Source organism: Camelina sativa, chromosome 12, assembly GCF_030686135.1.
Source record: "Camelina sativa cultivar CO46 ecotype springtype chromosome 12, ASM3068613v1".
Classification (NCBI taxonomy): domain Eukaryota; kingdom Viridiplantae; phylum Streptophyta; class Magnoliopsida; order Brassicales; family Brassicaceae; genus Camelina; species Camelina sativa.
This window is the reverse complement of record NC_141891.1, coordinates 36,905,609-36,917,597: the sequence shown is the minus strand read 5'-3', so window position 1 is coordinate 36,917,597 and position 11,989 is coordinate 36,905,609. Positions and strand designations below refer to the sequence as shown.

Here is an 11,989-nt window from a genome sequence, read left to right as displayed (position 1 = left end):
GTTGCCATATATGGCGAGAATCTAGGGTTTACCCTTTTTTCTCCTTTGTATCGTGCCTCCCCTCCCCTATATCGACTGAAATTTTTTTCTTTTTTTGGTTCATCTTATTTTTCCATAAATTCCTTCTTCTTCCTCTCCAATGTGGATTTAATCATGCTTTCTTCCTTTTTGGGGTTCATAATCATACCAAACAGGTTCGCTGGTTTGAAATTGTTAGAAAGTATCAAACATATATGAATAAAACAGTTTCAAAGGTTCTCTTTTGTTCTTGGTTGTAGCAAAGGAGAAATAAGAAACTGAATGTCCTTTTTTTTTTTTATTATGTTTCAGTATTATTAGTTTTATTTAGTATTTAATTCTATATTTTTTATTTCCAATTTCAATTTTTGTTGGCTTTTTGGTAATTTAAACATAACATTATGTCAATCTAGTTTTTTTCTAAAGGAGGATGTCAATCTAGCAATATTTTTCCAATTTTATGTTAATCTGGTCTATTTTCACTATTTTTTATTTAGGGTGTTTTCTACCTCCAGTCTAGCTTTCAAACCAGTTGTATAACAATTATTTCCATTCATTAATATAAATCATTTTTACTAAAAAAAAAGAAATTTTAGTTAATTTGATTATATTATTTAATTTATCAATTTTAGGTAAAAATTATATCTGTTTCATATTTCGTGACCATATTTATTTTGAATTGGTTGAATTAAATTTCTTTTTCATTAAATCATAATTTCTTAATCTCCATGCTTTGAACTACAAAAAGCCTTAACGGAGGATTACTGAAGAGTTTTGAGTTTTTTTTTTTTAATTGCGTTTGTTATTATTATTTTATTTTATTTATTTTTTGTTATTTGCTTCTGTTAAATACTTTCCGTTTCCTTTTAGTCATAGAATATTTAGACATTTTAGTTTGTTTGATAGTATAATTTATTTTTTTGAAAAAAAAAAAGATAGTATAATTTATTTACTTTTCAGTTTTTTTAAATGTAAAATTTATATTTATGTGATATTTTGTGACCATATTTATTTTTATTGGTTGAATGAAATTTTTCGTTTGCATCAAAATCATAGTTTCTTTAATCTAAAAAACTAAAAAAAATCTTACATAACGGAGGAGAGTATTGTTGCTTTTAGGGTTTCCGGTGAACTAGAAGACGAAACCCGTACCAGAATAGAATGCACGGTCGTAAGAGGAATGCGGCTTCGAAGCCAGAAGAGGACGCAGCCTCCGCTGCTGAAGCCCTAGAGCTCCGGTTGCTCCAGTCCCAGTTCATGTCCAATCACCATCAAAAGATGTAACGTACAGTCTAAGTCTTCTTCTTCTCTTTCCTTCTCTCTCAATCAATCAATCTAATCAATGGTTTCTTATAGTTACACAAAGGAAGCAATTCAATTAAGCGCGAAGCTTCAAGAAATCAATCCGGAGGCCTACACTGCTTGGAACTATCGGAAGCTTGCCGTTGAGTATAACCTTGACTCTGCAGATCCAAGCTTGGTCAACTCAATTCTCGATAAAGAACTTGAAGTCGTGAGTTGCAAGTATATTTAGGGTTACTCATAATTGATTGCTTCCCACTAATGCTGATCATTCTTTTGGTTAATTCCAGGTGGAGAATGCCTTAAAGAGAAATCTCAAGTCGTATGGGGCATGGTATCATCGTAAGTGGGTTTTGAGTAAAGGGCAGTGTTCCTCCTTAGATAAAGAGTTGCAACTTTTGAATAAATATCAAAAGCTTGACGACGAAATTAAAAAGAATCTAGTTCTCCGGAACTTTCACCTTTGGAATTATCGTAGGTGAGATTTATATATGCACATTAATGTCAATCAGCTTATTTGCATCTTTTCATATCTTTGATGTCTCTAGCTGCTCCCTTTTTTTGTGTGTCAGGTTTGTTGTGGAGCTAACCAAGACGTCAGAACAGGATGAGTTGCAGCATACAACTGATATGATCAATGATAACTTTAGCAACTATTCTGCTTGGCACAATCGTAGGTATGATGCATTATTTAAACATATGGACGCATTTGTGGTACTATCAAGTTTACTTTTATTGTTTTGGTTGATTTAATTATGCAGTGTACTTCTTTCAAGTTTAGTCGCCAAAAAAGCTGATGGGTTTATGCCAAAGGAAACGATTCGTCGTGAATTTGATTATGTACACAATGCTATCTTTACTGAAGAAGATGACCAAAGTGGTTGGTTTTATTATCTTTGGCTTCTTGATCAAACTGTCAAAATGGAGACTCCTCTTCGTGCTTCCCCGTGGCCTTCAGATGGTTCCAATATCATTCTATCTGGACCTGGCTGCTTTAATGGCTCTTCTTCTTCTTCTTCTTCTTCTTCTTCTTCTTCTTCTTCTTCTTCTTCTTCTTCTTCTTCTTCTTCTTCTTCTTCTTCTTCTTCTAAGTTCACTACTTACTGTTCCGAGTCTGGTTCTTTTCCACTGATTCTTTACTTTGACCAAGCTGTCAGTGGAGTTAGCTCCTCTACTGTTACTATTGATTCTGAACTAAAAAGCAATGAGGACCTTGTTTGGGAACCAGTTCCGGAGAAGAACTCTCAAGTGTCTTGTGTATGGGTTGCTCGTCTGAAATTTGACAGAACAGAACCTGTCAAAGTGAAGGTCAGCCTTGGCAAGTCTCGAGGAATTGTTTCCTCCACAGGATGTAACTTGATCACTCCTTATGAGTTTGTATTTACAGTTCATATTGATGACACTGTCGGAGAGTCACAAGAAGGCATTATTTCATGGACGGATGGTTTTGACAGTTGGGATGCACAGTCGTCGAAGGATTTGAATTCTCTTATTACCTTGGATCAGTTAGAGGTTGATACAGGTTTTGAGTGGCGTAAGCAAGCTATAAAGATAGAGATTGAACAATTTCGTAAGTTGCCTGACAGGTATGAAATAGTCCTGTAAACATTTTACAGATTAAATGGAAAAGAGAAATTGTATAGTCTTGACCTTTTGAGTTCTTGTTTCCTTTTTTTTTTTATAGCAAATTTGGAAAGCTCAATCTTGCAAAACTTTTGATGGCTGAGGAAACTATGATCTCGGATGATGATGCTGTTAAAGGTGTCCATTATAAAGAAATCCTCCAGCTGTATAACGATCTGATGGCCCTTGATTCTTGGCATGACCAGTACTACAAGGATGAGCACAGGGTAGCTCTTCTCCGCAAGGTACTTACTTAGTCTCCAATATAGTTGTATGAGTTTTTTCACTATTTGATTTTAGATGTTTTTAAATTAAAGATGCCTATAAAGAGAATGTTGATACACACAGGTGACTTCAAGCACTGAGTCCCTAACCAGACACCTGTTTCGGAACAGAAACATGAACAGTATTGTATGTCTAAGGCTCAATAACTTAACACTATCCCGGATAGCCGCTCTGGAGAAGTTGTTATTTGTGCAAATGTTAGATCTCAGCCACAATGAGCTTCATTCAGCTGAAGGTATCTAAATTTTTCTAACGCTTTAATTTTGAGTCTTTAATATTAGTTGTTGCATCTGTGTGACTAGATATGTAATGGTCTGTGTGTAGGATTGGAGGCGATGCAGCTTCTCTGTTGCCTCAATCTGAGTCACAACAGAATCAAGAGCTTTTCAGCGCTCCACTCTCTAAGACATCTGAAGCAGCTCAGAGTGTTGGATGTTTCACATAACCACATCGGCTGCAAGCACCCAGTGGATACAACAAGGTACCTATGTTCTTCGTCGTTCTCTAATTCGGGTGAAACTGGAAGAAAGGTGCCTAGTAAATACAGGGATACGTATTTGGTGCTTAGAGATTTGATGAAACTGAAGCAGTTCGATATAAGAGGCAACGACCTAATAGCAGGGGAAGAGTTTAGCTCCTTCGTCCGCCAGGTTGTGCCAACGCTTGTATGGCTTGATGGCAACAAACTCGCAAGTTAAAATGTTTAGGCCAGTTTTTAATGCTGTCCACGTAGGTTTTGTAAAACAAGTTGAAGTTAGCCATAGCACAATTTTTCGTTGAAAGCTTTTATAAAACAAGTAAGTTTTTATTGTGATATTTCTGCTTAAGGTTTCAATGACAGAGAAGGGTTTATATTGGAAAATACTACAGGAGGAACCTTAGGAAGTGTTGTGCTTCTTGCAGTATCTTTTTGGAAGTGTTGTGCTGTACGGGATTGAAACGGGACTCCTATATATGTTTACGTGTGCTGAAAGCGTCAACCCTTTATTCTTACTTTTGTTAAATAATGAACGCCTATTTTTTACTATTCCCTCATTTTCTAATCCATAGTAAATAGTAACTCGACATTATCAAGAAACTATGATCCATTTCAAGAAGACAACAATGACCACCAGCCTTATTCAATAGATAAGAAGAAGAGAGACAAATAAAAGATATTAAACATTCTCAGTCGACAAAAGGGGAAAGCAATAACAAGTCTTTAAAAAGGGAATACAAAAGCCAATAAAGAAAAAGAAAGAAGCACACGGCAGAAACAGAGTTTTAGAGTTTTTTCAGAAGCTATGCAAACTTGTAGCCTGATTGCCTGAAACATGTCCATGGCTAAGAAACCATAAAAGGATATTCCTAAAGAAGATTACCCTTTCTAATGGGGAGATAGTAGTTGATAAGTTGGGGAAGATTAGCCGGACCTCACAATTGGCTGATGCCACAGTAGGAAGCTCGCAAAGGTCCTTGTATAGTTTCATCAAATCGTCATCTTCTGGTGAATCGTAGTACAATATCACTTGTTCGAGTTCCGGCATTGTCGTTAGGAATTGCATGACCTGCTTTATCTGGTCCTCTGTGTCTTCTTCCCGATAAGGAGTTTCACCAAAGTTAAATATCTTTATAACCTTCACCGGGCTTGATGATAGACAAGTATCAACAACCTCTTCCACCCATAATTCATCTTGATATTTGCAGTCACATTCTTCCTCTTCGTCGTCCGAACATTTAACTGCATATTTGTGATGCAGTCCCTAAAACATATAAAAGAATCAGTATCAGAAATCTAAATTATGTCAGCGATTGATTTAAAGTTTGTATATGGGTACCTCGAAGACAAGAGTTTGTAGATTTCGACAATTGTTGAGTAGAGGTAGCAATGGTCCCCATCCTACATCTAGTGCAGTCTTAATAGTTAACTGAATCAGGTTCTCGAATACCGGCATTGTTACACGGCAGAGACCAAGTACCTGATGTACAAAAAACCAAATCAACTACATATATAATCACTCATCACTTGTGAATTGTGAACATCAACTTAAAAGGATTAGGAGAAAGATGTGACTAACCTTGAGGGTGGCATAAGACAAGTAGAGAATCATAACATTGCATATTCCCGTGAGAAGTCTTGTTACATTAATCTTGTCCTTTGCAATATCGCCAGATGTCCTTGTAAGCGAGTTTGAGTTTGTAACTGGTCATTGTGCTCTGTTTGTAAGGCTTTTTGATGATAACGGAAGGTGATAAGGCCGCCAAGTGCTTGAATTTGCTGCCACAAGAAACCAACGTGCTCAACCATGTTTCAAAGAAATGATGATGGCTGTTGGTGGTGGTCAGATGGAGCTAAATATCCCTGACTCTCGTGATTTATACGGCTGGTTGCTTCAAGAAGCTTTGAAAGAAGTGCAAGATTATGTGAAGAAGATTAAAGATTCCTGGAAGATCACCGGGTGCAGCATTTTGTTGGATGCTTGGATTGACCAAAAAGGCCATTACATTGACTAGAAAGGCCATTACATTGACCAGAAAGGCCTTTCTGGTCAATCCAAGCATCCAACAAAATGCTGCATCCGGTGATTTCCCAGGAATCTTAAATTTTTTTCACATAATCTTGCACTTCTTTCAAAGCTTCTTGAAGCAACCAGCCGTATAAATCACGAGAGTCAGGGATATTTAGCTCCATCTGACCACCACCAACAGCCATCATCATTTCTTTGAAACATGGTTGAGCACGTTGGTTTCTTGTGGCAGCAAATTCAAGCACTTGGCGGCCTTATCACCTTCCGTTATCATCAAAAAGCCTTACATACAGAGCACAATGACCAGTTACAAACCTTGTCCGTTCTATAAACTGTTCAAATATTTGTATAAGATTTATAAATATTTTATAAAAAATAGTAAAATTGCTTAATATTTGTGTAGCTATTTTCTTTTGTTAGTGGATATCCAGATCCGCAGATCCGAAACTAGATAGTTGTTTTATGGATTCGATGACTATGGATCTAGTATCCTAAAATTTTAGCTAAACTATTTGTGATGATCACCCTTATCCACAACCAAAGTAACAAAAATAAAAATCTTGATAAATCCGCAAATTCAAGTCTAGATAGTTGTTCATCGATCTGACGGATCCCAAAATAGGTATCTTAAAAAAGAAAAATTTAGTAAAACTAATTCGTGTTCACCCTAATATAACAACCCATAAAACAAAAACAAAGTCTTGAAAAATTCGCAGATCCAGATCTAAATAGTTGTTTCATGGAACTTACAGATCTCAATATAGGTGTCTTAAAATTTTAGCCAAACTAATTTATGCTCACCCTATTCACGACCTAAGAAACAAAAACAAAAATCTTGAGAAATTGAAAAAGTTTGATGACTTTTTACCTCGTCTCGAGATTATCGAGAGCTTTTTGCGCACACCCTTGTCATGTCTTTTAGTTTTTTTTTTTTTTGGTAAATTGAGGGGCAAAAAAATAGGAGGCGGAGCAAATATAATTTAGAGATATATTTATATAAAAAGAGCAACTTTTGGTTCTAGGGTTTTTAGAAGATTTATTTCCTAAATGTAATAAGTTATTCAAAACAAATATTTAGGACTGATTGAAACTCTTATTAAATATCTTAGTTTAATAATATAAGAAAATAAATTATAATATTGACCGAGTTTATTTTAAATAATAGAGTACACAACAAAACTAAAAAAATGCCCAATAGATGTTTAAAGTAAAATATTTCAAATAAAGCTCACAAGATGTACTGTAAGAATATGTTAAATTTTTAATGGAAAAATGATTGCCAGCTACGCCAAATATAGACCAACACATTGCCACACATACAAATAATATAAATATTTTATTAACTACACTAACAATTGACATTTCATAAGGACATGCATAACCAAACATGAGTTATGTGTACAATACTATAATCATCTAATTCTGATGCTTTGTTTGTCGGAATCTGGTGTTAACCATTATTAACTGGCGGTGACCGGCATTGACCAAAAAAAATTAATTATTTTTACAAACAACAAAAATTAAAAAAAAATTACATAACTTTACTAAAAGATTATATAATAAAATTTTACTACAAAACAGTATAACAAATATATATTTTCCTTTTGTAAATCAATAGTTGGTTTTAATTTTATACCATATCATTTGTATACCATACTATATTACAGAGAAATGTGTTCCCAATATCACGAATGATATACCTCAGGACCAGATGTCTACCATCTGTCTGTGTAGATGACTTGGAATCATATAGCCCATTTCCGAACAGGCTCTAGAAATCTTATGCATTATGAAACTGAGCAGGACATGCAACCTCTGTAAAATCTCTCTCAAATCCATAAATTCCACAGAGATCCCTGAGCGATAGCTTGTAGCGAATACTTTTTATAAAGAAAGATAGAAATCCTGCATGCGCATTCTTAACTATCTCATTATGATAATACACTCCCATTGTGGTCATGAACTAACAAACAATATCTGGATACATATCATATTGCCTAGACGCAATTGTTCCCAAACCAATCATATCCAACATAGCTAGAACTTCACCATCAATACCCATTTGTCTTGTAGCAACCAAATCAAGCGTTCACTACAAGAAATATGGGCATTAATAGCAGAATAATATAACGCAGTTTTCGCAAGTGTTATCGTTGATAAATTTTTTAAAATGGAGCTCTATAATGGCGCTTTTAAAACGCCAAGCATAAAAATATGTAAGCGCGAACCAAAAATCAGTATTTCCGCCAAAGACTTAGTAAAATTTTAGTAAAACTGACTCTTTTCCCTCTCCACCCGCGAGACTTAATAAAATTTTAGTTAAAACTTAGAATGAAAAAAAAACCATTAGTCTCACTTCGTCGAGCTCTCCGCCGACGAGTCGACGACGGTCCATATTACCCCAGTTCACCAGAAAATCTCCACAATCTTCATCAAAGACGAAGCTCCTTTGTCAGTGAGATCTTATCCGCCGAAGAAGCTCCTCTGTTAACAATCTTTTCCGCCGACGATTCGCATTTCAATCGGTTTGTTTCATTAGATTTTTCGATTCAGTGTTTTCTCAAGTAGGGTTCTTCTGATTTCAAGTTTAGATCTGTTTTAATTAGAGATTTCATAGTTATGATTCTGTCTTATTTAGAGATTTGAAGTTTAGATCTGTCTTATATCAAGATTTGTCAGTAATTTGGGTTCTCTATTTGCAGGTTTTGGTACTCGCGGTTTGGAGGAATTTCTTTCTGGATTTCAGCCAATTTCAATAGGTTAGTCCTTGTCAGTAATTTCTTTGTGTACTCGCAGTTTAGAGCTTGATAAGTTTTGTGTTTAGCTAAACAAAACTTTATTGTGAATTTGATTGTTTTGTGGATTGCACATGTACTATGTTTTTGCCTGAATCATGCTGGTTTTAATTACTGAATGGACGGTTCTCAATAAGGATAGCATATAAAATGGTGGAGAAGAGATGGGTTCATCTATGCAGGTAATTACTTTTTTGATAAATAAATTATATGGTAAGTGGTTGATTTGTGCATGTCTGATTTAGTTTGTTTTGTTTTCAATGGCATGTACTGAATGACTGATCCTGCTTGTGAGATTGGTGCTTTAAATTTTGTTAAAGAGGTTACTGATGCTATAGGAGGATATGATCAGTTGGTAATATGCCCATGTACGGACTGTCGCAATGTTGATTGACATTTAGGCAGTGTAGTAGTAGATCACCTAGTAAGTAAGGGAATGGATGAGGATTACAAGATACAGAGGGAGTGGTATCATCATGGAGAAGTGGTTTCAGTAGACAACTATGTTAGTCAGTGGAATGAAGAGGTTTTAGGGTTATACAGAGTTGTTGAATACTTAGATGAAGAGTTAGCTGCTCAGGGTCAATTAGTGGATGATGTTGAGGGTGAGGCCGATGACAAGAAAGAGGACGAGTTCCTTGCAAAACTAGCAGATGCTGAAACTCCTTTATACCCTACGTGTGCAAATCATAGCAAATTATCAGCAATTGTTTCACTATATAGAATCAAGACAGAAAATGGCTGGTCAGACAAATGCTTCAACGATCTTCTAGGGACTTTGCCAGACATGTTACCGGAGGAGAATGTTCTACATACATCAGTCTATGAAGTGAAGAAGTTTCTCAAGTCTTTTGATATGGGTTATCAGAAGATTCATGCTTGTGTTAATGATTGTTGTCTATTCAGGAAGAAGTTGAAGAAGCTTGACAATTGTCCTAAGTGCAAGGCGTTGAGATGGAAGGTAAACATGCACACTAGTCAGATAAAGAAAGGTATCCCCCAGAAAGTTTTAAGGTACTTTCCAATTATACTGCGACTGAAGAAGATGTTTAGGTTTGAGCAACTTGCCAAGGACCTGCGGTGGCATTTTTCGAACAAGAGTAGTGATGGAAAACTGTGTCACCCTGTAGATTATGTTACTTGGGATCAGATGAATGCCAAATACTCTGCGTTTGCTGCTGAACCAAGGAACATCCATCTGGGACTTTCGACTGATGGATTTAACCCTTTCAATATGAAGAACAGCAGATACAATTGTTGGCCAGTTTTGCTAGTGAGTTATAATATGGCTCCTGACCTATGTATGAAGAAGGAGAACATCATGCTTAGCTTGTTGATTCCTGGGCTGCAGCAACCTGGTAATAGCATTGATGTTTACTTGGAACCTCTAATAGAGGATCTAAACCATTTGTGGAGTAAAGGAGAGATAGCTTATGATGCTTTCAGTAAGAGCACTTTCACACTAAAAGCAATGCTCTTATGGACTATCAGTGATTTCCCTGCATATGGAAATCTTGCTGGATGCAAAGTTAAAGGTAAGATGGGTTGTCCTTTATGTGGAAAAGACACTGACAGTATGTGGTTGAGTAATAGTAGGAAACATGTCTATATGTGCCATCGCAAAGGTCTATCACCAACACACAGTTATCGAGGAAAAAAGACTTGGTTTGAAGGAAAAGCTGAACATGGGAGGAAATACAGGACATTAACTGGTCATAATATCTCTGTCCTCTTAAAAAATTTCAAAAATGATTTTTGGAATAAGAATTTTGCTGCTTGGTTAAAAAAACAGGCAAGTCCTATTTTATAAATAAACTTTCATATATTAACTCGTTAAGAAGATCAATAGCCTAGCTAACTCGTTGTCTTTTGATTTGTAGATACGTGGAATTCTATTTCTGGTTTTGGTTTTGCTTTATTTCACAGAAAACAACTGAACCTGAAGTAGGTGAAAACTCCGCTCAAAGAGTAAGTACTTGAAATTTGCTCATACCAAATATATTCTGTTTGCTGGATTTAAATTTTGACTGTTATGCATATCGCTTTGTAGAGTGTCACCAACAATGCAAAACCCAAATTTATGTTGCATGATTGGTCTGGTAGTGATGCTAAAGTTGCGGAGGGACTGATCATGTCATCTGATCCTGAAGACTATGTCATAGATACTCGTTTAGGGCCTAAGTGTTATAAGGTGTTGCTGCAAACTGCTGTTGTTCCATATGCATGGTTTTGGAGACCTACTGTTAAGATGAATACTGTTGGGGAAGCAGTTGGATCAATGATTGCATGACCTCATAATTTTACTGTTGTTATAGACGACGCGATACCAGAAGACATTAATCCTAAGGCACAGTTTGAGTTTCTTTCATATGTTTACCATTAATTTTACATTTGAGATAGCCATAATCATCTTCTTCTATGCGTATGTTTATTAGAGTCCAAGCCCAGAATCTATCAACTACTGCAGACTACTACATTGGGGAACAAATGATGAAGAAGTTGTGGCAGAAGGTCGGTGGCAAAGCAGCGATAAGGACGCATTGGTTAATGGAGTTCCTATTGGACCAAAAGCTGTTAAAATATTCCTAGATGTTGTGCATGAACCTGAAACATTTCTATGGAGGCCCAATTCTAAAATGACAATCCTTGAGGACTGTTTGAAGTCTTTCATAGCATGGCCTGCACACAGAGTAATGTTATGCAGACTAAACAGTGAAACACCAGCACGTTCACTGTCTCCTTCTCAACTAGATTCTGCAGGAACACCCCCAGCTCCTTTGAAGAAACCTCAGAAGGATTCGCAATCCTTTTCACAGTCTCCTACTCAACAAATCCAGGTAACATCTATCATTTCTGTACAGAGATAAGTGATGGTTAATTTTGATAGTTTTAAAGCAGTGACTAAGTACTTCTTTTCGGGAAAACATTGCAGCATAACAGTCCTACAGACAGTGTTGTCAACGAAAATAAGAAGTGCTTGTTGATGGATGTTACTGGAAATAGAAGGGTGGTTGCTGAAGGAAGATGGTCTTCAAATAATCCTGACGTAACAGTTCACTTTGTTCCTTTGGGGCCTGATGGAGTTCGTGTATGGGTAGACGTAGTAAAGGTCAATGATGCTGCTGTTTGGAGGCCTTCTTCTCAGATTGAGTGTATGGAAGATGCAATAGGTACCACCATTGCATGGCCAGCAGACAAAGTGATCATCGTCTAAGCTGCTGGAGTAAGAAGCACTATAACTTTCTTTTTTTCATGCTTGAACGTTTGGTTGAGACTTGGTAGTTGAATGATTAGATCAATGAGTGTTGTTTTCAGACTTGTACTTGAATCTTATGTATGGTTTTTTTAGTCTACAATAAAATTCTAAATTTAATTTCTTGCAAAGCATTATATAATATGTATATATATAATATAAATATCAATTATAGAGCATAGCAAAAAATCACAGCTACATAAAAC

General features: G+C 36.0%; 2 protein-coding genes and 1 pseudogene across 9 annotated transcripts; 2 read left to right on the top strand and 1 right to left on the bottom strand.

Moving 5' to 3' along the window:
• The first annotated feature begins 1,179 nt into the window (after window positions 1–1,179).
• Window positions 1,180–3,926, top strand: LOC104754786 (geranylgeranyl transferase type-2 subunit alpha 2-like). Of its 8 annotated transcripts, none has more exons than XM_087479868.1 (9): window positions 1,180–1,298; window positions 1,375–1,531; window positions 1,611–1,798; window positions 1,893–1,997; window positions 2,082–2,290; window positions 2,414–2,906; window positions 3,005–3,188; window positions 3,292–3,463; window positions 3,553–3,926. In XM_087479868.1, the coding sequence occupies exons 1-9, from the start codon at window positions 1,180–1,182 to the stop codon at window positions 3,924–3,926; spliced, it is 2,001 nt and encodes a 666-aa protein (XP_087335994.1). The 8 variants fall into 8 exon arrangements, with proteins under 8 accessions (XP_087335994.1, XP_087335990.1, XP_087335989.1 ...); XM_087479864.1 differs by having other exon boundaries at window positions 2,082–2,318; window positions 2,397–2,906; XM_087479863.1 differs by having other exon boundaries at window positions 2,082–2,318; window positions 2,394–2,906.
• Window positions 3,927–4,323: 397 nt separating this feature from the next.
• On the bottom strand, window positions 4,324–5,460 carry LOC104730541 (putative F-box/LRR-repeat protein At4g00320). The gene is made up of 3 exons (XM_010449724.3): window positions 5,286–5,460; window positions 5,046–5,186; window positions 4,324–4,970 (listed from the first exon to the last, which is right to left on the bottom strand). The coding sequence occupies exons 1-3, from the start codon at window positions 5,316–5,318 to the stop codon at window positions 4,503–4,505; spliced, it is 642 nt and encodes a 213-aa protein (XP_010448026.1). The 5' UTR covers window positions 5,319–5,460; the 3' UTR covers window positions 4,324–4,502.
• A 3,220-nt stretch (window positions 5,461–8,680) lies between these two features.
• On the top strand, window positions 8,681–11,744 carry LOC147933210 (uncharacterized; annotated as a pseudogene).
• The last annotated feature ends 245 nt before the right edge of the window (window positions 11,745–11,989 follow it).

What these genes read in the sequence shown, in the direction of transcription:
- LOC104754786 (XM_087479862.1), top strand. Translation starts at nt 1,180, where the DNA reads ATGCACGGTCGTAAGAGGAATGCGGCTTCGAAGCCAGAAGAGGACGCA. An exon ending in TCGATAAAGAACTTGAAGTC is followed by an intron (nt 1,532 to 1,610) that starts GTGAGTTGCAAG and finishes GGTTAATTCCAG; the next exon opens with GTGGAGAATGCCTTAAAGAG. An exon ending in TTTCGTAAGTTGCCTGACAG is followed by an intron (nt 2,907 to 3,004) that starts GTATGAAATAGT and finishes TTTTTTTTATAG; the next exon opens with CAAATTTGGAAAGCTCAATC.
- LOC104730541 (XM_010449724.3), bottom strand. Translation starts at nt 5,318, where the DNA reads ATGATTCTCTACTTGTCTTATGCCACCCTCAAG. An exon ending in TGTCTTATGCCACCCTCAAG is followed by an intron (nt 5,187 to 5,285) that starts GTTAGTCACATC and finishes TTTGTACATCAG; the next exon opens with GTACTTGGTCTCTGCCGTGT. An exon ending in TACAAACTCTTGTCTTCGAG is followed by an intron (nt 4,971 to 5,045) that starts GTACCCATATAC and finishes TATATGTTTTAG; the next exon opens with GGACTGCATCACAAATATGC.